The 22,898-nt window shown below is 34.0% G+C and overlaps 3 protein-coding genes across 6 annotated transcripts; 2 read left to right on the top strand and 1 right to left on the bottom strand.

Moving 5' to 3' along the window:
* Window positions 1-63: 63 nt before the first annotated feature.
* On the top strand, window positions 64-5,211 carry LOC106176779 (rab-like protein 3). Its single transcript, XM_013559304.2, has 8 exons — window positions 64-209; window positions 1,251-1,342; window positions 2,194-2,311; window positions 2,501-2,603; window positions 2,721-2,880; window positions 3,322-3,393; window positions 4,418-4,456; window positions 4,704-5,211. The coding sequence occupies exons 1-8, from the start codon at window positions 164-166 to the stop codon at window positions 4,773-4,775; spliced, it is 702 nt and encodes a 233-aa protein (XP_013414758.1). The 5' UTR covers window positions 64-163; the 3' UTR covers window positions 4,776-5,211.
* Window positions 4,575-13,557, bottom strand: LOC106176778 (transport and Golgi organization 2 homolog). 3 transcript variants are annotated; one of them, XM_013559303.2, is made up of 8 exons: window positions 13,430-13,557; window positions 12,159-12,397; window positions 10,783-10,902; window positions 9,208-9,328; window positions 8,681-8,754; window positions 8,310-8,466; window positions 7,616-7,726; window positions 4,575-7,105 (listed from the first exon to the last, which is right to left on the bottom strand). In XM_013559303.2, the coding sequence occupies exons 2-8, from the start codon at window positions 12,298-12,300 to the stop codon at window positions 6,976-6,978; spliced, it is 855 nt and encodes a 284-aa protein (XP_013414757.2). In that variant the 5' UTR covers window positions 12,301-12,397; window positions 13,430-13,557; the 3' UTR covers window positions 4,575-6,975. The 3 variants fall into 3 exon arrangements, with proteins under 3 accessions (XP_013414757.2, XP_013414756.2, XP_086858848.1); XM_013559302.2 differs by lacking the exon at window positions 13,430-13,557 and having other exon boundaries at window positions 12,159-13,423; XM_087002722.1 differs by lacking the exons at window positions 12,159-12,397; window positions 13,430-13,557 and adding an exon at window positions 11,263-11,379.
* A 47-nt stretch (window positions 13,558-13,604) lies between these two features.
* On the top strand, window positions 13,605-21,196 carry LOC106176776 (thioredoxin reductase 2, mitochondrial). 2 transcript variants are annotated; one of them, XM_013559298.2, is made up of 17 exons: window positions 13,605-13,748; window positions 14,485-14,562; window positions 14,793-14,849; window positions 14,989-15,136; window positions 15,325-15,399; window positions 15,731-15,809; window positions 16,072-16,131; window positions 16,261-16,331; window positions 16,560-16,579; window positions 16,934-17,025; window positions 17,422-17,596; window positions 17,947-18,092; window positions 18,284-18,379; window positions 18,618-18,710; window positions 18,955-19,026; window positions 19,360-19,457; window positions 19,789-21,196. In XM_013559298.2, exons 1-17 carry the CDS (start codon window positions 13,667-13,669, stop codon window positions 19,916-19,918), a joined length of 1,572 nt encoding a protein of 523 aa, XP_013414752.2. In that variant the 5' UTR covers window positions 13,605-13,666; the 3' UTR covers window positions 19,919-21,196. The 2 variants fall into 2 exon arrangements, with proteins under 2 accessions (XP_013414752.2, XP_086858837.1); XM_087002711.1 differs by lacking the exon at window positions 13,605-13,748 and adding an exon at window positions 13,900-14,004.
* The last annotated feature ends 1,702 nt before the right edge of the window (window positions 21,197-22,898 follow it).

Below are 22,898 nucleotides of genomic sequence, written 5' to 3' on the forward strand. Positions count from 1 at the left end.
AAAAATTACTCATATCATCATATGACTGGAAAATTACAGAGTAGACACTTTGTTCTTGCTTTAGTTTTTACACTTTATGCGTATACAATAAATCCTAAATTTTATTCAAAGATCAACGTTGAAAAAAGTGTTTATTCCAATCAGTGAACAGTTGGTTTCCATTATGGCTGCCACGGACAAAGTGCGAATTTTGGTTGTAGGAGATTCAGGTCAGTTGTAACCATTATGAAACGTGGTTTGCTTTCTCTGAAATTTACCATATACTTGCACACCATTCTTCTCTTTGAAAGGGTAATATGAGTTAAGAAAATGTGATGATATGAAACTATCAGTGATTACAATTTCGGGGGAGAGATTCATTTCTGTCACTGAAATTCTGTCTGCAGTACGTACCAAGACGGCACCCTGAGCTTCAGAGCTAACTTGACACTAACCTTTTCACTGTAGCCTATCTCCATCGTGTCAAGTAACCTCTGACGAAAATAGTTTGACCTATTTTATATAAGCCAATCGAATCCATGTTTCAAAAATTTTCACCAAAGTTTGGTGAAAACGCTGATTGGTTGATCGTCAATCGGCAATCCTCGGCTGATTCTGCAAGCTCCATACTAACAACATAGTTATTGTCGAGTGCGGAGACATCTGAGTAGTTCCGAGTGCATAACCGTACACAAAGAAAGCATGGAGTATATCGGAATTGAAACCAGAGCAGTATGATGCCCTGCATCATTATCTACTGAGGGATGATGTATTTTGCGTGCTGCCCACAGGTTACGGCGGGGCCGTAGCGATAGTCCGAAGGTTCAATAGTCCGAAGGTTCATTGGTCGGAATGTTCACTATAGAACATTCGGACCAATGAACCCTTGATGAAAAAATCGATGAAAATGTTACCACTTTTCGGACCAATGAACCTTCGGACCAATGAACCTTTGGACTATCGAGACGCCCCCGTTACGGCAAGTCCCTGATATTGAGCCTTATCTCTGATTGGTCCGGATTTGAACAAAGCGCGCTTTGACTCGTTCGCGTTCATTGGCTAGATCGTTCAATGAGTCATTGAGTGCGGGCTTTAAATTTGATTGGTGGGCGGCGGGCTCACTCGAATCTGGTCAGAGGTTACTTGACACGATGGAGATAGGCTACAGTGAAAAGGTTAGTGTCAAGTTAGCTCTGAAGCTCAGGGTGCAAGTCGGCGGCCAACATGCCATTAGAATGGAAATGATAGAAATAAGATTATTTTTATTGTAGGAGTTGGTAAGACATCCCTTGTACATATGATATGTCACAATGAGCCAATGTTAAACCCGAGTTGGACCATAGGATGTTCTGTAGATGTCAAGGTAAGAAATATGCAAAAAGAATATAACTGGTCTCACTAAACACCGAAATGACAAGGAATGACTACAGTGACTTGAAATGACACCATAATATTGCTTTAAACATCACAATAATGTATGTTGTAATATGAAAACATAATATTGTTAATCAAAATTTAAATCTAAATACTACAAATAAACTGGCCAACCTAAAATGCCCAAATAGTACAACACAGCAAAGTACACTATAGACAATAGAGGCTGGATGAAAGTAAACACAGGGAATGCTCTGTCTAAAGAAAATTGGTCGATATAAAAGTGAAATATATAAATAGGTAATTTGTGTCTTTAATACAACTTTTTAATTTGGTACAATTTTTTTTTATCATTGGGACCTCTGCCATGTTGCCAAGAAGAGACACTTCTAAACAAAGCATACCAATTTGTCAAGTTGGATCAATGATATTAATAACCTAGTAGAAAATTTTGCCTTTATATAACCTTATTTTTGTGGGAATGCCTGTTTCCTGTGTTAACTCATGTCTATAGTCATTTTCTTTAGTATATTATGCTGTGTTGCAGTGTACTGCACATTTTAGGTGTATCCCAAATAAACTATTTTAACCAAGGTAAGTAACTCCCATTTCACAAAGAAAATGAATCACCTAACAACATCACCTTTGTTTTATGAAGCCAGGTGAAAAAAATCTGCATTTCCGTGATACTGTTAGTTATAATTTTATTTCATTTAATTAGTTTTTCATTTGTGTCATATTTCAAACACATGTATTACAGCATGCCTTCTCTTGCTCACATTTCATGTTTAAAGAAAAATAATAAATTGTTTCTCAGAAATGTCCCATTTTATGTTTCAGTTGCATGATTACAAAGCAGGGACACCAGCAGAAAAGACATATTTTATAGAGCTGTGGGACATAGGAGGATCTTCAAGTCATAAGAATAGCAGATCCATATTTTATAGCCCTGTTAATGGTGGGTAAAAGGGTGACACAAAATATATCATTAATTAGACAACAAGAACAGATTTTATTTTTATTTTTACCAAATCAGTATTTGTATGTATTCTCTGCTTCATATTGAGATTTTACATGCCTTTTTTTTTTTTGGTCTTGTAAAAGATAAAACTTATTACTGCTTTACAAACTTTCCTTTCCCATCCAGGTATCATTTTAGTCCATGATTTATCAAATAGAAAATCACACCAGAATCTCAGAAAGTGGCTGGCGGAAATCTTAAATAAAGAAGGAAAGGGCATAGAAAATGGGTGAGTTACTTAATCATATATATATATATATATATATATCTTTGGTTAGATTAATGATATTCAATAGTGTAAGGCATATGCACAACTATTCTAATTATGTGAAAAATTCTGTTCCAGTTACTATGATGACTACGATCCAGAGCAGTTTGCAGGAAATCAGATTCCAATATTAGTGATTGGTACAAAGGCTGACCTGGCAGAGACTGTGAAGAAGGAAACACTTTTATCAAGAATGTCATCAATAGCAGAGGAATGTTGTGCAGATGAAATAAATCTTGTAAGTCTCTACCCTTGTCATAACATCATGGGTTTTTACTCACAAATTTAATACAACACATTTTCTCAATATTTTATTTTTGCTAGTCTTTGTTTTTAGTTTCTCAAAAAAGGATTTCTTTTTCTAACTGGAGAATCATTTTTCTGTGGTGTTGAGAAATATGATATACAAAAGAGCAATTTTGTTTGAATTTTGGAATTTGTAAAGTAATTTTGAATTCAATCCTCTGGTTAGGTTTTTTATTTTTATATATTTTTTCAATAGCCGAATAATAAACTGGAATTTTTTTAAGATTTTTAAATTGTTAAGCATTATTATGACTTTTTTTAATATTAAAAAAAAAACCGGAGTATGCATAGTTGAGTTGAATGTGCAATTTTATGTTACAAACATATATATATGATTGGGGTATTTCACAAGTTATTTTCTCTTTGAACACAGGCATGCAATCAAGTAAAATATCTGGCACCAGGATCAAGCAATGCAGTCAGGCTTAGCAGATTTTTTGACAAGGTATGTGGCAATAAAGAAAAATATATTGTTATAAGCTATAAATATACTAACTTTGTTTTACAAAAGACAGTGTTAAAATACGGTTAATAATTTTTAAGGTGTTTCCCAACTAGACTTTTTCAATCAGTGAAAATGTGCCTTGAAAATCAGGGTTATAGCTAGCACCTTCTTCCTTTGGTTCATGTTGCACATTTTGTATGTGCCTCTGCCAGAGTGCTTCAGTGATGTCAGCAGCTAACCAATTGTTTGTACTTTTGTCAATTATTCCCAGAAGAAAAACTGCCATCTTGTCCTGCGTATGTGTTCACATATTCACTTGTTGTTCAAGTCTGGTATTTATCCACCATGATGAGTTTGCATTTAATTGGTACTTATACATGGCACATGGCTTTTAACAAAGAAAGAAGGCTGTAAATGTTTGTAATGTACAGAAAAGATAGCTAAATAGTAAGTGCAGAATATATGCCAAGAGGGATTGGGAATGGAAAGTGATTGGCAGTCATCATGCATTGGATGGTGTTTTCATGCATATTACCTTGAGTGTGTTGGACTGAGAAATTACAGAAATAGGCAAGACTAACTTCCAGTGAGATTTTTACTGAATAAGTGATGGTGGGAAGGGGATTTCTAATACGGAATTCATCATAGCATACTGCAAGTTAATGTTGCAAATGTACCATCCTTTCAATGCAATAAACAGTAGCATCTATTAGCTTCCAAGAAACTTGTTGATCCCAAGGCATAACTTGTCAAAAAGGTAACGAGGATGCACATTTTTTCTTCTCTTTGTACTGCAATTTCAGATTTCTTAAGTACTGGTCAAATCTTTAAATTCTCCAGCCAGAATATTGAAAATTTTTCTAGATACTTGTTCCTGGTCATAGCAATACAAGTCACCAGATGGCAGCACTGGGGCACACCTGAGTCCCCCTCATGAATCTCTCTGATACAAAAATGTCCTTTTTATAAGCCTTTTATTGGTGCTTTTATCAAAACGGTCATCTTTTTTAAAAATATTTTTCAGGTTCTAGAGAGAAGATATCATTCTAGCAACAATTTACAGGTATGTTGCAAGTCAGACAATTGATATATTATGAGCCCAATAAGCTTTAAAAAAACAAACAATTCTCACAAGAACGTTTTCCTCATCATTTGAAATGGAATAAAAATCACCCTAAGTGTACAGCTGTCAGTATATGACAAAGTTTATTTCTTTGAAAAAATCATGAAAATACTTTGAAATACATAATATTACAGAATACAGTATGATATTGAAATGTAATGTAATAATTTTCTATCTATTTGCTTAGACTTCCCAGTCACCAGTAGTAGACAGGCGGCGCCCTGCAATGCATTACAGTAAATCTTCGCATGTGGATTGAAACCCATACAGTACAGAAAGCATGAAACTATACTGACATATTGTAAAAGAGTTAGGTATTCAAATTTAATGTAGTGGATACTTAACTTGTATAATGTCAGAGTGACAAGTTTAAACAGTTGGAATCAAGTTACAGATTCTTGGACATGCTACCTAATGAGTTACCAATAAGTGGAAGTGGCAAACATGTAACAATAGACTTCAGAATATAGGCAGATTTAACTGACAGAAGACCTGTTTTAATTCACTCCTTTAACTTAAATTCACAATATAACAGGTACATCATAAAATTAGTTCCAGTTTGGTTATATATAGAATCATGATTTTAAACTTGGAATGTATATAAGATTTCTGCTGGACAGATTCTTTCTCCAATGTAATTTTACTGCATAGAAATTGTACATTGTAAAAGGAATAAAGGTGCTGTTTAAACTTAACATCAGGATTTCATATATTTTTTAAATTATTTGCATAGGAAAAAAAAACAAAAAACATTAATGGATGCATTTTTCACAAGGTGCCTCGCAATGTTTTGCTGGTCATTGTTTTCTCTCTGTTTATCTTAAAGGTATTTTCAACACTTTAAAATCCCACTGGAGTGGCCCTGTAAGTTTCTTTTACATCAGTTGACCCTAGCCAATGGAATTAATAGTGCTTCAGATACAGAAAAGTCACCATAAGGCCTTACATTGGGAATGGGAAGGGACCTGAACTGCAGACAAAAAATGCTATGGTACTCGTGAACTCTCTTATATGATGTGTATTTAGATGAAATCAGGGATGAGATCAGTCCTCACTGAAAAAGTAGGAAAGTGGGCCAGGGATCCAGGGTAAACAATTCACAAGAATGACATAAATGACAATGAAAGAGTCGGAATTCCAACAAAAGTCGGAAAAGTCTCATCAGTGATGAAACTCATATTTTCTCTCCTCAAAGTTGGGCTGCTCTAAATTCACTGGCTCTTTCAAAATTCTTTCCAAGTATGTGCAGTTTCCCTGTCCATCAATCAAAATTATGGTATTTGTTCCAGAAAAAAGTAAAACAATCTGATTAAACATTTCATCTGCAGATATAATTCATCTGCCCTATTGTTAAATGTAAGACCCAAGTTACAAAATGATATCTGACTGAGAGATATTTAGATTGCGGAAAGTAGTCTTAACTAGAAGAAAATGAACCGAATTAACAACTTGTGTTGTCAGGAAAGATTTTACACACACTAAATGCGTTTAATATATATAAAAACAATTCAAGTTAGACACAAACAACAAAACGAGATAACTATAGACTACAAGAGGTATCAAACCTGTAAAGATCTATTGAAATTGATGGTGAGGCAGTAAAACAAGTCAGCTGTTGGCTGTTGAACAATAGACTTACCTGGAGCGATAACACCACGAAAGTTAAAAAAAAAAAAAGGCAGCAAATGTACTTTTTAAGGACATTGAAAGCTTTCAACAGGAATGTGTCCATTTAAGAGTGTGTTATAGAAAGTATTTTAGCTAATGTTAATTGTATGGTATGGGCATGCAACTGAAGAGCAAAAAAAAAATGGAAAAGTTAGTTAAGACGGCAAGTAACATGATTGGGATCTTATTCCCATTGAATCTATAAAGGGTATCACACACACACACACACACACACACACACACATATATATATATATTTTTTTTTACCATGCAACTCCAGGCCTTTTAGTTTTTAAGGAAAGAAAATGATTATTATGTAGCTCTTATCCCTCAGTCATATCCCTTTTTAATTCAGTCTTAAAACTTTTTTATTCATACAGCTTTTACAGTTTTTTAATACGAGGCTTTTACAAAGCAATCTATTCCCAATATAATTTTATATTTCATATATTTATTGCCTTAATAACAATTTATCTTATCTTGTCTGAACCTTAAAATCCAAAATCAGACTTCCTGTTTTATTCACAAACACTTTCATATAAATTTGAGAGACAAGTAAACACGAGAACTATAGCTCTGTCATAATTTTACTACAGTGCAAAATGTGTTAAATACATGGTATCACCTCTTACTCAAAACTCAATAAAAAGTCTTTAAACATTTGAAAACAAATATATTTCAATTGCACACCTTTATAATTCATACTCAGACTGTAACATTAGGAATGTAAAAGAACTGCAAAAAAAAAAGGTAATACTGTTACAGTGATTCATTGCACTGTTTCATGTGTATTATTTATTAAGATGAAACTCATATTTCCTCTCCTCATAGTCAGGCTGCTCTAAATTCACTGGCTCCTTCAAGGTTCTTTCCAAGTATGTGCAGTTTCCCTGTCCATCAATCAAAATTATGGTATTTGTTCTAAAAATAAGTGAAAAATGATTAAATACATATTATTCTATAAATAATTTTTTTTCAGCTTCCCGTATATTAAAACCCAGAGCCTGAATTATTAAACAATAATAATATTGAATAATAATAGTCTACAGTCCAAAATCCATTTTAAATATTCAGTACAATTCACGTAGGTAAAATGAACAAAATGGTTGAATAAAGTCAATAAATAAATAAATAAATAAATATACAACTAAAATAGTATGATAGTAAAATACATAGTATGGTATGCTACAAAATGTTGTGTACCACTATACAATTTGGCATGTCACCTTAGGGATATACGTGACAAATGAATTGATTCGTGATCTTCAAATAGATGAAACATTTTCTTCGAATTATTTGGTTCCTGAAAACATCAACACTAACCCATCACACCTCCTACAGCCTCTCTCCAATCAAAACCATTTAAAGGTATCCATTGGGAAACAACCTTGGTTGAATGTCTTTAATCTTAAAAACATACAAAAAATGTACCTTGTTCCATAATCCATGCTGGGGATTTTAACATATATGGCACTCCTCTGCTCTAGAACTTCTGTGCTATAATGTGCACCTTGTTTTTCTAGGATGGGGTCAGGAAAATTTCTAAAAAAGGATAAATATGTCATTGTTTACATCACTCGTTTATAAATGAAGTAACAACCTATTTTATAGAAAACTTATCCTGTTGCTATAAAGAAGGAGTAATACATGCAAGATTTTAAAGAATTAAAATTATATTTATAAGAGAAAAATAACTTTCAGCAGAAAAATATAAGAATTATTTTGGCAAGGTAGAATACAAAACGAGTTATACCTGAATGTAAGCCTGCTTTAGCATGTAATGCTTATTCACAACAATTCTGACCTAAACCAGGATAGAGGCTGGTGATGTCAGACTTAATCTTGTCTAAGTTAGTGCAAATGTGAACATAGCATATGCACGTGAAGGAGAAACATTGCAAAATGTACTTATAAGGGCAAACATCCCAGTTACAACTCTTTCACTCCATTGTGTGGGCTAATGTATTGGACCATGTTTAAATGTACCCCCGACTGTCTTTGCATGTAAAAATTGAATCTAACTTCAAGGCACATTCAGTGGCATATTAGATGAAGAATAAGCATAAGTGTCAATGAACAAAATAGAAGAAGCAAACTCGCTCACTATATTATATTTAGTATATACCTGGTTTCATCATTCAGAAGGGCCATCAATTCTTTCATTAGTTGGTCTTTGCGTGACAGAGAATTATTCTCAGAAACTATGCTTTGGAATTTCTTTTTTCCAGCCTCTACTTTTTTCCATGGTTGATCAATTGTTGAGTTACCAGCTGCATGAAAACCTGAAGTCAAAAAAGAGTAAAACATCTTTTATCAAATAAATCTAATACTCGGCCCAATGCCTAAGCTAAGATTAGAATGGAATGCAACAAATGAGTATGCTATATTTTAACCATAAGTTGAGGATAACACTTGTTACTAAGTTTACTTGGGTTGTCTGGCAGGGGTGGGAAGGGCCAGATTCTAATAAAAATAAAAATGTCTATTTGTACCTACCTGGTCCAATTTCTTCTGGGTGACATCCTCTGACATTATCATAGAGCATCACCTTGCAGCATTTGCCATTGTCTCTAAGTTTCATAAAATGTATTACAGTGATTGCACATGAAATTACACACCTATATCATATTTAAAATAACATATTTGACACTATATTCCTAAAATCTTGTGTAATATTTTTAAAATCATCTATGTCTTTTCATTTCTATCTTAATTATGTAAACCGTTTTTTTTTTCACTCAAATAATAATTGACTTGAGCACTCACTCTAGAGCTGCATGTAGTGCAAATAGTAAGATGCTGATTTTAAACATTCAGATCATCACTGATTTGTAAAATTAGTACATGCCAGGGCTTACTGAGCAGTCAGATACATATGCCACTTTCATTTTAGTTCAGAATAAAAACTTAGAATGCTTGTGCATGTGTAAAAGCATGTTCTTTTTTGTATTTAACTGGTAAGTCAACTGATCCATATATAAATCATAGTTACAATAGGTCAAATATTTCTATTGATAGATTACCTCTTTTCCAATAAAATTATATTAAACTGATTATATGCAACCATCTTTGTGTCTTTTTGAACCATGGCAAGGTGCTCCTGACTGGACACATTTCCTTTTATGAAGTCTCTTACAATATAACCTGAAATATTCAGTAAATTTCAATAATCAAATCAAATCAAAAGTGTGTTATCATTCATAAGGTAAACACATATAAAGATAAGAGTATGCCATGCAGCTGTGATGTCTAACAAAATCAAATTCACCGATACCAGCATTTCAGCAGGTAGGATAAAACCTTTTTAACTATGCTGCCAAACTAAAAAACAACCACATTAAAATACATTAAGAACTTTTAGGGAAAGCCAAATTTTAAATTTCTTTTTAACATTAATAAACATCAGGTTAAATGGATTTTTCACGTGAAGAGTAAGCTGCAAACTGACCTAAAATTGTGTCACATATACTGAAATTACTTATTTAAAGTCATAATAACTCTTCATTTTGGCCAAAAATTGGATTTTCCTGGAGTAAACGGCAATTTTCCCGTACTTACCAATGGTCAGCGACCCCATTCCTGCATTCAAAGTTAATCCAGGGTTTTTTTCCTAAACGTACGGTTTTTTGTTAAAATCTCTTAAGAGATTTTAACTGACGGAGCTCTCTCTGACATCGCATAGTCACTGTTGACCTACTTAAAACCGCGGGAAAAGCAGACAACAACAACACTATATAAGATTCATGAGATATATTCGTCTTTTTGTTAAAAATACATAATATCCACAATGTGTGCCGTTCTGGGCTTTTTGTTATCCGACGCACTGTACAAAAACTCGCAACTTACGTCTGCGTCCGCATTAATGCGTTTGGCGCCATATGTTATTTTGGTCTCGAATGAACGCGAGAATCCGCGTGACACCATTACGTCATTAGCAACGAATGCCTTGATGAAAGCTTCGAAAGCCCTATTGACAAGCACAGATTTTAGTTTTACTACAATAACGGCCGTTTTAGTGGTAAAATACAATAGAATATATTTCCATGCGTTGTTTACAATGTATTTCATGCGGAATTTTGAATCTCAAAGGAAGAGTTATTATTGCTTTAATTAGTCAATGCTGTAATTTTAAGTCAACACCTCATGCATTCTTTGTTACAATATCTTACCTAAGTGACACTTGAAATGGGCAATTTATGACATTTCTGTCATTAAATTTCCATCACTCATGTCTTATTCATCACCACACTGGATCTAAATATAACCATCATTTCTTTTTCATTTATATGAAAGACATTACTTTTAAAACAGACAAATATAAAACCCGTTTTGTAGGGTTATATGCAAGCACTATATTACATTAGAGAAGTCATCCAAGCTCTTAGCCACAAAAATAAGTATAGCACAGTAGACTTCCATCTCTGTGCCTACCTATATGTGTATACATTTCACAGCCATCTTGAAAAAAATGTATTTTAATATACATGCACCATATGCATGCCCTATTTGTACATTAACTCCACCACACTAGGTAAAAAGAAATAAAAGCGTTTTATCATGAAACAGACTGGTTTACAAATCTTCAATAATCATCCTACCCCTTCCTTTGGCTTGTGGATCAAGATCTTTTTGCAATATATTGAGTAAAATTCCTATTTTCCCTGCTTTAGAGAGCCCTAGCCATGTTCCGCTACCTCTCCCAGGCATTAAGTCAATACCTGGAATTAAGCAAATTAAAATAAAAATAAAAATACTGTGGAATAAAAAGTATTGTATAAAAAGTAATTGTAACTAATCTTGTGTGTGCGTGTGCCCACATGCATGCATGGATACATATGTTCAGAGAGAGGGTGGAAGGGGAGGCATCATATCAATCATGTAAAACATTGTAATTTCCATCAACAGATATGTCAAGAGTTCACATTTATTGTCATATGCTTTATGTACTTGTTCTTTTTAAAATCAATCCAATTCATTTATATTACTTGATCTCAATTGAATCTTTACTGTTTCACCTTACATGAGGACTTGCATTGAATTAATACCTTTGTAAACAACAATCAAAACAGAAAGCATACTCATGCCAAGCCAAGCAACTTCCGTCAACAGAATTGTCATGATGTTATTGTCATAGACCTTTTCATCTACATATATTCCGCAGAATGACATGGAATCAAATGTACTTGTTCTATTTAAAATCAATGCAAATCATGTATGTTGCATGCTCTCATTCCTTTACTTGTATTGAATAAAAAGCTTTGTAAACAACACTCAAAACAGAAAGTGGTGGGGATTTTTTCATAATCGACATTTCTAGGTAGGCAAGGGCATTATATTACAAGAACCCTTTTATTGACAATAAAATGAAGTGAAAATCCTTGTTATTTTCTTTGATCTTTATAAATATGACAAGGATGTGTTTTTGGAAATCATCAAACTGCAATAAATGGGATTTTATTCCCTTTTTGTTTTTCATCTTTATGATCTTTTTTCTTGTGACACACAGCTAATGTAGATCTTTTCATTTGTCTTTTTTTTTAATTCATCAAACCAGTGTCATGTTTTAAGATTAGGAAAGAGATTCATTTGGTGGAATGAAGCAATCATTTACAATTGGTACTTCATGTCTGTAATTGAGGTGGGGAGGGAGGCTAGAATTGGTCTTAGAAACTATTTGGAATACAAATAAATCAAAAAATAATTTGAATGTGTAATGAAAACTCAAATCACAGAATTGGTCAATTATTGCTTGGTTTATTGAAGTAAAATCTTTCACTGAATCATCCTCTGCAATCATGTCATTAAATACACTTGCTTTGTCACAATGGCAAATCCAGAGTGCTTCTAACTTTCCTTCATATAAATATATCTTACAAACCCACATTAATGTACCCTCTTCAATGTTAAGATAAAATATATGTGACAATTCAAATCAACATGATCTGTGCTGAAACTTGAGTGAAACATAACTTGCCTCCAATGCAATCTGGCGCATCATCCCAAAAGTCAGCCAATTTTGTTGGTCTGTTGAAGAACTCGTCTCTGTTGCTTGCAAGGATGATGTCATATCCTTGACCAGAAGATGATGGGTTGATATACAGGAACAAGATGCACATTGTATTGCTGTTGTAATGACCAGATAAGTTGTATTGGCTAGTTTGAATCTTTGATCAAGTGGTGATGATCTACAATGGACATTTTCTTTCCATCAGCCTAAAATATCCAGAAAATGAACAGTTTCCAGTGGAAGATCTGCTGGTTCCTTTAAAAAGCAACTAATAATAACACATAAATTCACAGGAATTCAAAAACAATGACATTCTGGAATTCCACACATTTCAGTAACTGATAAATAAACTGATACTGTCCTTGTCTTCTTAATTTTATAAAAGATGTCCACACCATCCAACTGCATAAGATGAATAAGTTTCTAAATTTTTAAGCACCCATAATGCAAGTATCAAATCTACCCAAAGGAACATTAAACATATCCACCGGTATGCCCCATTTGTATTCAATTCATAAAATCCATCATGTATATAATAATTAAAACTGTTCTGCATCCCGAATTTGACTAGAATGTGTAATATGAAGCTGCATCCGCACAAGTCCAGCACGCAATGTGTACCCAACATAGATATACACAAAGGCCAAGCTGTAAGCAAAGAATCTGAGAATAATCAACAATCCATGTAGGAAAGAATCAGTGCGTCCAGTAGAGTATATTGGTGACGGAGTATTCATACTAGACCTAAACAGCTGATCTGAAAATAAAAATCTGCTGAAAGCAGGTAAAATAGTCGCTATCACCACAGTGGTGAAAAGCCAAAGATGTCCAGCACTGCAGGTTTTCCTTCCCATGATCTACAACTGTATCTGTAACTGTGCTTGCGATCAAAAAGTCATGTGAACATTTTAAACAATCTTTCACTTGATCAGCCTGCTTCTACAGTTAATCATGTTTCAAGCTGTACACGATTCATCTTATTTCAATTATATCAGTCTTCTCAATCTCTTGCAATGTACATGGTAGTAGGCTAGTAGCAATTCGCTGTAAAAGTGCATGTACTAGTACACTGTAAATGTTCAGTTTCAATACATTTGGTCAAAATATACTGCTTAGAATCGATCACTTGCCATCAGTAGCACAAAAGCACAAACGACAAAGAGAAAGAGGAACTAACTATGACGCTGCAAATGGTAAAGTAAGTATGCAGGTCCTGAATAATAAATACAGAGACAAACCTGCTTTCACAACCCACTAAGGGGGGGGGGTAGTCTCGCTTTAGGTTGTTGCCAATAGTTTTATATGGTATTGAACAATATCTCAAACGAGGCTCATATTTAGAAACCTTTAAACCAACATGATAAAAATAGAAAAACCCGGCCTAGATTTTTTGCAAGGAGCAAGTGTATTGGATGCAATCCAACTTGGCCTACTTTGTCACAAATCTGCTTGTAGTGCTTGGAGTGCTTGTACACATGTTGAGACCACTAACGAAATCGTCTCACAAATTTGCATCATTTAAAGGTGTGCAACGTTTACTGACAAGATGTAAATCAGGTAAATAACATAAATTATTATTTAACTATTCTACATGTAGCGCCAACTGCCCTCTGGCTTTGCACATGTATGCGTGTGTGGAGCGGAGTTGCTTGATCCCTTTCCTTTTTGCAGTATTTTAGCAGAATAATGATCGAGGTACAGTAAGGTGTAAAAGATTTACGTTAAATTGGTGTGTCAGTACAGAAAATGGAGACTGTTAGGAGTAACAATTACAGACTGATGAAAAATATATGAAATTTTATAAACGGAAATGGTAAGTACAGTACTGTATGTAATAAGTTATATAAGTTGATTTTTTAAATTTTATGCAATATCTGTGTACACATGGTGGGCTTGCATACATCCAGTCCTTTTAAATAATCCTGGATCCGCCCCTGTACATCTGCTGTTATCCTTTTGTAATCGAGCTACATGTGTCAAAGCTGCATGTGTTCTCTTGTTAGCTTTGATCAATAGCTCTGAAAGCAATGCAAATTAAGAGACAGGACTGGAGGGATTTGTAAATATTTTATTATAAGCCTATTTTATTGATTTATTCAAGTATTATTAATTGTTCAATAATGTATTTCTTTCTGAATGGTATTTTTTACTGTCCTGAATGTACATGTACTTTTTTTCAAATTCAGATATATATAAATTTGCTTATAGCATGTGAATATTTACTTTAGTATATAGTATATTAATTTATATCATGTTATGATTTTTTATCCAACATATTTTGAAATGGTTTTAGATAATTCCATTCCTACCAAGAAGTATGACTTGGTTGTGGTAGGTGGAGGCTCTGGAGGTTTGGCATGTTCAAAAGAAGGTGAGAGCAAGTTAAAGTCCATCAGTACTGTATTTAAGCATCAAAAGAAGAATTCATTTTAAAAGTTCAAAAAGAAAAATAATAATGACTTAATCTCATTCTCATATTCTCATTCTCTTATTCTCATTCTTGTACAGTAAAATACAATAAAGTACAATAATAAAATCTGTTAAAATTCTTTATTACTGACAAATAATATGGTCATTATTTTATATGTAAATTGATTTTAGCTGCCACTTATGGAAAACATGTAGCTGTGTTGGACTATGTGGAGCCATCCCCCCAAGGTGAGTGCATCTCTCTCTCTCTCTCTCTCTCTCTCTCTCTCTCTCTCTCAACAACAGCAACAAAAGCCATAGACTCAAAATACACATACATACACAGTAAAGACTTTATTGGTATCATGTACATATTGACATATTTCAGGGACCAAGTGGGGTCTTGGAGGTACATGTGTCAATGTAGGCTGTATTCCCAAAAAACTGATGCACCAGGCAGCCCTCCTGGGAGAAGCAGTGCAGGATGCTAGGAAGTATGGATGGACAGTTCCAGAAAATGGGATTCATAATAACTGGTATGAGGTTTAATACTGTGCTGGGATGATATTGCACAAGAATCATTGTTAGTAATTGTAGAAGTAGATTTTTTTAAATATATTATTAAAACATGGTTTTATGAGGCAAAGCTCAAAAATGGACAAGAAAATGCATTTGATGTATTTTGGAGCTTAGTTTTAAATCTCTTTTCTATTGTTCTTTGCAGGGAGACCATGAGCAGTGCAGTACAGAACTATGTTAGATCACTGAATTGGGGGCACAGGGTGCAGCTGCAAAGCAAGTTAGTTACTATTAAAAATAGGTTTTCTTCTAATGCAAAGGGAGCATTATATTGAAAGCATATCATCCCTTGAACAAGTAGAAGAGAAATATGAAAGTTCAAGTTTGGAGTGGATTTAGAGGGCTGTAGTGTGTTGTTGTTGTTGTTGTCTACCTCTATATATAGAAAAGAGGAATTTCTGTGTATTAAAGATATTGTGAATACTTACAACATTTTAGTATTTTTCTATTGAAAACCATGCTTAATTTAACTGCCTAATGGAAGATAAGGAGTATGTCCTATGATTTACTCAAAATCATATAAAAAAAAACACAATTTACTTTTTCCCTAGAAATGTGGAATATCTGAATGCAAAAGGTTATTTTCTTGACAATCACACACTTGAGGCTACAGACGCCAAAGGTAGAAAGGTAAGAAACTTGACCTGTTCAAAGCTTTAAATCAGAGTTACCAGATAACAAGGCAAGAAAAATAGTGATGAATATTTTTTGTAAAGATGGATTTGAATGTGGTTCTTTTTAATATAATGGAATATATTCAAGATAGTCTACTATATTTTAATTTGTTTCTACATTTATATACTTGTATAGATAACAATTGTCATATATCTTCAAATAATTTGTCCCCTAAAACCCAGGCTCAACATATTACATAAATTTCTATTCTTTTCAGAAAAGAATTGTGGCAGACAATTTTGTAGTAGCAGTAGGTGGAAGACCAAAGTATACAGAGGTAAGATATTTTATTTCAAACTAATATGTACTCTAAAAGTAAAAAAAAAAAATTAGCAAAAAGAAAGTTTCACGTGCTTTTAAGGTTTCAGTATGTCACATATTTTTAACTGTTGTATTTTGTGTCCAGATACCAGGTGCATTAGAATGTGCTATAAGCAGTGATGATATATTTTGGTTGAAGAATAAACCTGGAAAAACGTGAGTAAATATTAAAATATGGGTGTCCATTTTCAACTTCTAATAAGTGTCAATTTTTGTAGCTTATGTTAATACAACAAAGCCTAAAGATTTATATTAAATATATCTCTGAAAATTATGTATCTGCATGGATCTTTGATCAGATGTGATTTTTTTCCACAACTGCTTATTATAACTACTTATTATTGTCATTTTATTTTATTTATTTATTTTATTTATTTTTTGTAGTATGGTGATTGGTGCTAGTTGTATCCTTTTTAGTATTGTTGTTCGATTTTAACTGATATCTTAAAATGATATCCTTCAATTTTGTATTGTCAAAATTACTGAGATTCCATAATATAATATGAGATTTCATAGTATTTAACACAATTACATTTTTTCACTCCTGGGACCAGTTTTGAAAAAAAGTTGTGTTCAGCTTTTAAAATGTTTCAGTTATTTTGCCCTAAGGTCTTTCGTTCTGAATAATGCTGACTATTACATAATATATCTGACTATTACATAATATATGCTGCCAGATTGATGGCAATTCTTAATGTTACTCCTAATATAGTATGCTAGAAATGCAGTCTTTAAAAAATCCTTAACTACACATAAAGATGTAGCCTTAGAGTGTGCAGGTTTCCTCACTGGTCTTGGCTTTGATACATCCCTCATGATTCGCTCAATACCTCTCAGGGGATTTGACCAGGTAGGGGTGTGCTTGTCTTTAGATACTGAGATTTATAGGGCATAGTAGAGGGTTCTTGAATTAGAAGCACTTGGCACAGCTATCATATTTTGGTGGATCATAGAACCACATCCTTATATTGCCTTTTTGAAAAGGCATGTGGCTTTATATAACCAACAGAAAAGAAATACCCCAAACTCCACACTGTCCACACTTAGTGGTTGTACTCTGGAAAAGATTATCAATAAGAAACTAGTTCAAGTGTGTTCTGTAATCGTGTATGCGTTGCAGAATGATACTGAAGATTAAGGAAAGGGTATCTTCATCTAGTCTAAAATTTATTTCAGATCATGGTATTAAAATAAAAATAAAATGTTGTTGAACATAAGCCTGAGCAGTTTTTGTTCTGATTTGCAGCAAATGGCACACCTGGTCACAGATCATATGGCATCTCATGGTACCAACATGCTATGGAAATGTGTGCCTGAAAGTATGGAGAAACTGAGTGATGGGAAAGTCAAGGTTACATGGAAGAACACAGAGACAGGAGAGGCTGCGTCAGACATTTATGAGACTGTCCTTATGGCTGTAGGTTAGTAGTTATGTACTGTGTAAATATATACAAGAAAGTTTATAAGCATCTTGTCCTGATAAAACAAACTTTGTTTCTTCCTTAGACCTTAAATGTTTTCTAATTATTTTTACAAAATTTAGACATATTATTAATATTATAAACAGACACAAAAAATTGGTGGACAGCAGGAGAGTTGTTCTGGTTATCCAACATTGTAGTTCACAAAATGAATAGCACTTTTGTTTATTGACATGCTTGTACTAGTATACCACTGAAAAGTAAAACCATACAAGTTACAGTAATGCATGGAATATGCATTGGACACAAACCATATTATTTTTGACCAAGTAGAAGTGTTATTATTCTAGGTCGTGCCCCTGAGACCACCAAGATAGGGCTGGACAATACTGAGGTCCAGTTGCATGCCTCTAGTGGTAAGATCCTGGGTGAGCATGGTGGTGACCTGGAGAGGAGCTCTGTACCTCATATATATGGCATTGGAGATATTTTAGAGGTAATACAATGTGACACTTGCTTGACACTTTCTAGTCTTTAGTTAGCTTTTGCTTGGAGTTTATGAAGAACAAAACAGTCAGTTGAAATGTCTTCTGTTTTTTAATAGAAAACAGGCATTATGATGTCATTATTTTGTTGACAGATAAAAACAGAATTGTCATAAAATTATATGACCTTTTTTTGCCTCAGGGGCGCCCTGAACTGACCCCAGTAGCAATCAAGGCAGGGAAGTTGCTGGCTCATAGGTTGTATGGCAATTCCACAGTACAGATGGACTATGATAAGGTATGAAACAATGTAAATATATTACAATTTATTTTACTTTGGGAATTTTGATTACTTAGCCAATGTTTTGCTCAGCATTTTATAATGAGGTTTTGGTGTCTGTTTGAAATGGAATAAGTCAACTGAAACTCATGATAAGAGCACCTTAGTTATGTTTGCTGTTCCCTCTGATAACATTTTTATGATGATAGACACATTGGTAACTTTTCGGAAATTGAAGATCTGCTTTCTGCTATAGGTCCCCACTACTGTGTTTACACCTTTAGAATATGGCTGTGTTGGCTTATCTGAAGAAGAAGCATTAGACAAGTATGGTGAGGACAACTTGGAAGTAAGTGGATTTCTGTTACAAAATGCCAGTTAATTTTATAAAATGTGTATTTTCATACTGTTGTTAGTGTGCAGTATGGGTAAATATCTCATATTTTGATAAAGTAGTTGTGAGTAATCTAGTATTTATTAAGTAGTAATATAATTCTGAACATGGCATGTGTGTGTGATTTTTATTGTAAAACTAAAACAATTGTTCACAATGTTTTTGACAGTTGAACAAGCAATTTTATACTGTTTTACAGGTTTATCATGCTTTCTACAAACCTCTCCAGTATTCAGTGGCAGAAAGAGATGCTTCTCAGTGCTACATAAAAGTAAGTTTTTTTATAACATTGCTGTTAATTTCTGCATGATGAATTAAACACGAAGCCCTTATACAGTATTGGAGTATATGGCTCAGTTAACTTAATTATGTCACTCTGCTTTAATGGAAGAGCGCACCTTTCCATACAGGTTCATGTTTAGAATCAAAAGAAGTTTAGCATACCTTAGGATTCACCTATTACAAGTAGTGTACTAAGTCTTCTGTGTAGTATACCAAGTCTGCCTGAACAACGTTTATGTTTTAAACATGGTATGAGTTCATTTTCCATTTGATATTTACATATGTTCATATATGTAATGATGAATAATAATCACAATTTTAGATGATCTGTGATAAAGAGGGTGACCAGAAAGTTCATGGATTACATTTTCTAGGACCCCATGCTGGGGAGGTGCTGCAGGGATTTGCTGTTGCTATAAGGTGTTTTTTGGATAGGTTATGATGGAGCAAAGATATATAACTTGGATGTATCTAGCCCTTACATTAATTTTTTAATATCAGTTGTGTTTTGCATCATTTTCTCTTTGGTGTTGCAAAAATATCATATTATTAACATTAAATACAACATAAAACAACAAAATCTTAAAAAGAAGTGCTTTGACGTATTCATTATAGGTCTATAAAAAGTTCTCAGTCAGTTCTATTTCTTGGCATTTCGACAAAAAAATTTAACTGTTCTTGATAACTTTTGATAACTTCATTGCATAATATATATTTAAGGATTTTTATTTTACTATTTGTTCTATTCCAGGTGCAATCTGACCAGAGAGATAATGGACAGCACACTAGGTATTCATCCCACCAGTGCTGAGGAAGTGGTCAAGATGCACATCACCAAGCGGTCAGGACTGGACCCTACTGTCACTGGCTGCTGAGGTTAAACACACCCCTGCTCTCAATACGCCTCACTGCACTCCTTCCTATTGGACAGTTTATGCTTTCAGGATAAGCTGAAATAATTGACATAAATCCTAGTGGTTAGGGTTAAAACAGAGCATCACTTTTGTATCAAGTTGGAATTCAACAGTATGACATCTTTGTAACTTACAGAAAAATTATGAACAACAAGTCTGATTTGATATTCAGGAAGATGGTCTGGGATGTGTAGTGCAGTGAAAGTGAAAGAACATGAGGCATTATCAGACACATTATTCAATATTTTGTTTATCTGAATTTGGCACTACATGTATCTCAACAGAAAGTGTGGTTACAATTTCTAATTATCCCTACACCTGGGCATGTTTAAACTTACCTTAGTAATGGTGACAATTCCAGGGACAACAGAGGGATTACGTGTGTCCCTTTGATGAGCTAATCATAATCACATTGTCTGCTGAGACAGTCTGTATAAAAAGAGTCTGTATAAAAATCGGTCACAACTGCACTGTAAATGTTTCTTAAATTTCAAATTCTGTTTCTTTTCACTCAAATGAAATGCTATGATGTTGCCTCATGATCTGGCAGGGGTGTGTTTAAAATGTATGTGTGTGTATTATCACAAGAGCTTACTGGTGAACATCTTGAGTTCTGAGCATACACAACTGTTGTTGTTATTTAATTGCCATCAATGACGACATGTTTGTAACTTCAGAAATGAAACAAACTTGTCTGATGTTCTGGCAAACGTGTATTGTATACATGTAGATAATTTATATATGCTGTTGCTGTACCAAGTTATTTAAAAATGTTAATGAAAATTGCCCGTAAGACGGTCAAAATATGTTATCAACACTGAAACGATTATCAAGTATGTGCACCAATGAAATATTTGTCAGCTTTTTAGAAATCTTTTTAATTTCAATTAAGTGTGAAGATCTGTCAGTGACTCCATAGTTGTTTTGGGCACAGCTGTTTTTTATGCTTACATGTGTAGAAAAAGTGTTGGATTCAAGACATGAAATATTTTTATTGTTGATTGATTATGCCTAAGTACCTCTTGATATATTGAGGTCGATTCATTGATGGTTTTATTGATGATTTAAACCATTTTTTCCAAAAAAAAAAAGAGAAAAAAAAGAAAAATAATACTACCCACAACAATATAGAAATCTTTATGATAAAAAATCTTTTTTCCGCTAAAAACATTTTGTATTTAATATATCGGAAAGATTAATGGAACTGGAAATAAAACCAAAACCAAGTTTTATTTTCATGGCAAATGGTTTATCTGTGTGATGTACCTCGTTTCGCGGTAGAATGGTAGGTGCGTGGCTGATTTAAGAAAACTGATGTCAACGTCGAGTTTCATCTTGGTCACTGTCTGGGCACGTGAATCGATTTCGTTAAATCTGTATTATAAACACTAGATGATGATGATGAATCATGCAGTATGTACCTGGGGGGGGGGTGCAAGTTGGGATTTCACCATGGCCAAAAATCCAATTACAAGTGCATGCTAGGAAAAGCATCAAACATAGATAAAGTGTATCGAGAAAAATGGGCATAAAAGTGTAGTTTATTATTACCTTTGGCCATTAGACTTCGGGTAATCACCTGCATGGATGGAACAGATCAAAAGATGTGTCACTGGTCAGTCCATATAATAGAAAATCGTTACTGCTATGCAAACAGTTTGATTTGTATCGACGCATGGGGGATACTCAATATCTATTATTCCCAACGATGAGACAGCAATTAAGTCAATGTATTAGTGAAGAAAGTGATACGTTTGATAGCCTCTTTGGATATACCAAAAATAGCAGTGACCCTGGTCAGTAGGTAGAGCATGATAGATGGACATTGAAGGGTGGAGTGTTCTGAAAAGGCTTCTTTTATTAAAAGGAGATAGCTGTATCGACTGTGTCAAAATTGCACAACTTTTATGCATAACTATCTAACAGGGCTTTCATGTGTTTGAACAAAAAGTTACAGGATTTCCTCTACAGCTTGAGATCACTTTAAATTTAGGTTGGTTCGGCTGTAATTTAAAGATTGGCCAAAACGTCATACTATCTTGGGTATATTACATTTTGAATAAATGGGAAATGTTTACAAAAACCTTTTTAAAGGAAAAACTATCAAGAATCGTTGTAGTGATGTATTTACCGCCATGAAACGGTGATGAACTTCCCTAAATCACCAGCATAACGTAAGAGTTATTTGACAAAACCGCCTGATTTGCATATCTTTTATGATGTAATTTAACCAGGTACTGCTATCACCAATAACTCTATCAAGGGTATTGTTATTACGAAACATTCTGTACAGATGTGTAGCTCTAGGGCACCCTCTAGTGCTTTGAAAAGTCTGATACCTTGCCCTCCAAAGGTGCGCGCACTGCTTTTTATTCATGTAGTTTACCACAAATCCTTTATTCCGCCACAGAGAAATAATATAAATGGTACATACGTCAGATGGTAACGCGTGTAAGCCACAGTATGTCACTTCAAAGTAACTGGTCGTCTTATGGGTACAAAGAGATGTCTCTGCACCACAAGGTGGAAAAAAAGTTTGGCGAGATGAAAATGCCGTGTTCAGTTCATTATCAGAGTAAATCTCATTGTCGCATCCCTGCGGAGAGCGCACATGTTTAAGATGAACAACTAAACTGGCAATTTTTGTGAAACACAAACTAAGAAGTACTCTACATGACCCTTTCAGTAGCAGAGAGCGTATACTGGATTGATAAATGTCGTCGTCATTTCAAAAACGGAGCTCTAACTTCATACTGGTACAAACTGTTAGGATATATGTTCGACTGCATGTTAGCGGGGGAGAAAAACCAGTAGAAGACGGCGGATAGTTCAAAAACACGCCTTTCCTTCTGGGCTCTCCTCTTCCAGTCTATTTCAAGGTTATATAATATGCCGTAAGGTTTGTAATAAAACCAGTTGTTTTTTATCCTTATAATTTTATTGATAC

The sequence above is a fragment of the Lingula anatina genome, chromosome 1, assembly GCF_051362555.1.
Source record: "Lingula anatina isolate TDL-2025a chromosome 1, LinAna3.0, whole genome shotgun sequence".
Taxonomy (NCBI): Eukaryota; Metazoa; Brachiopoda; class Lingulata; order Lingulida; family Lingulidae; genus Lingula; species Lingula anatina.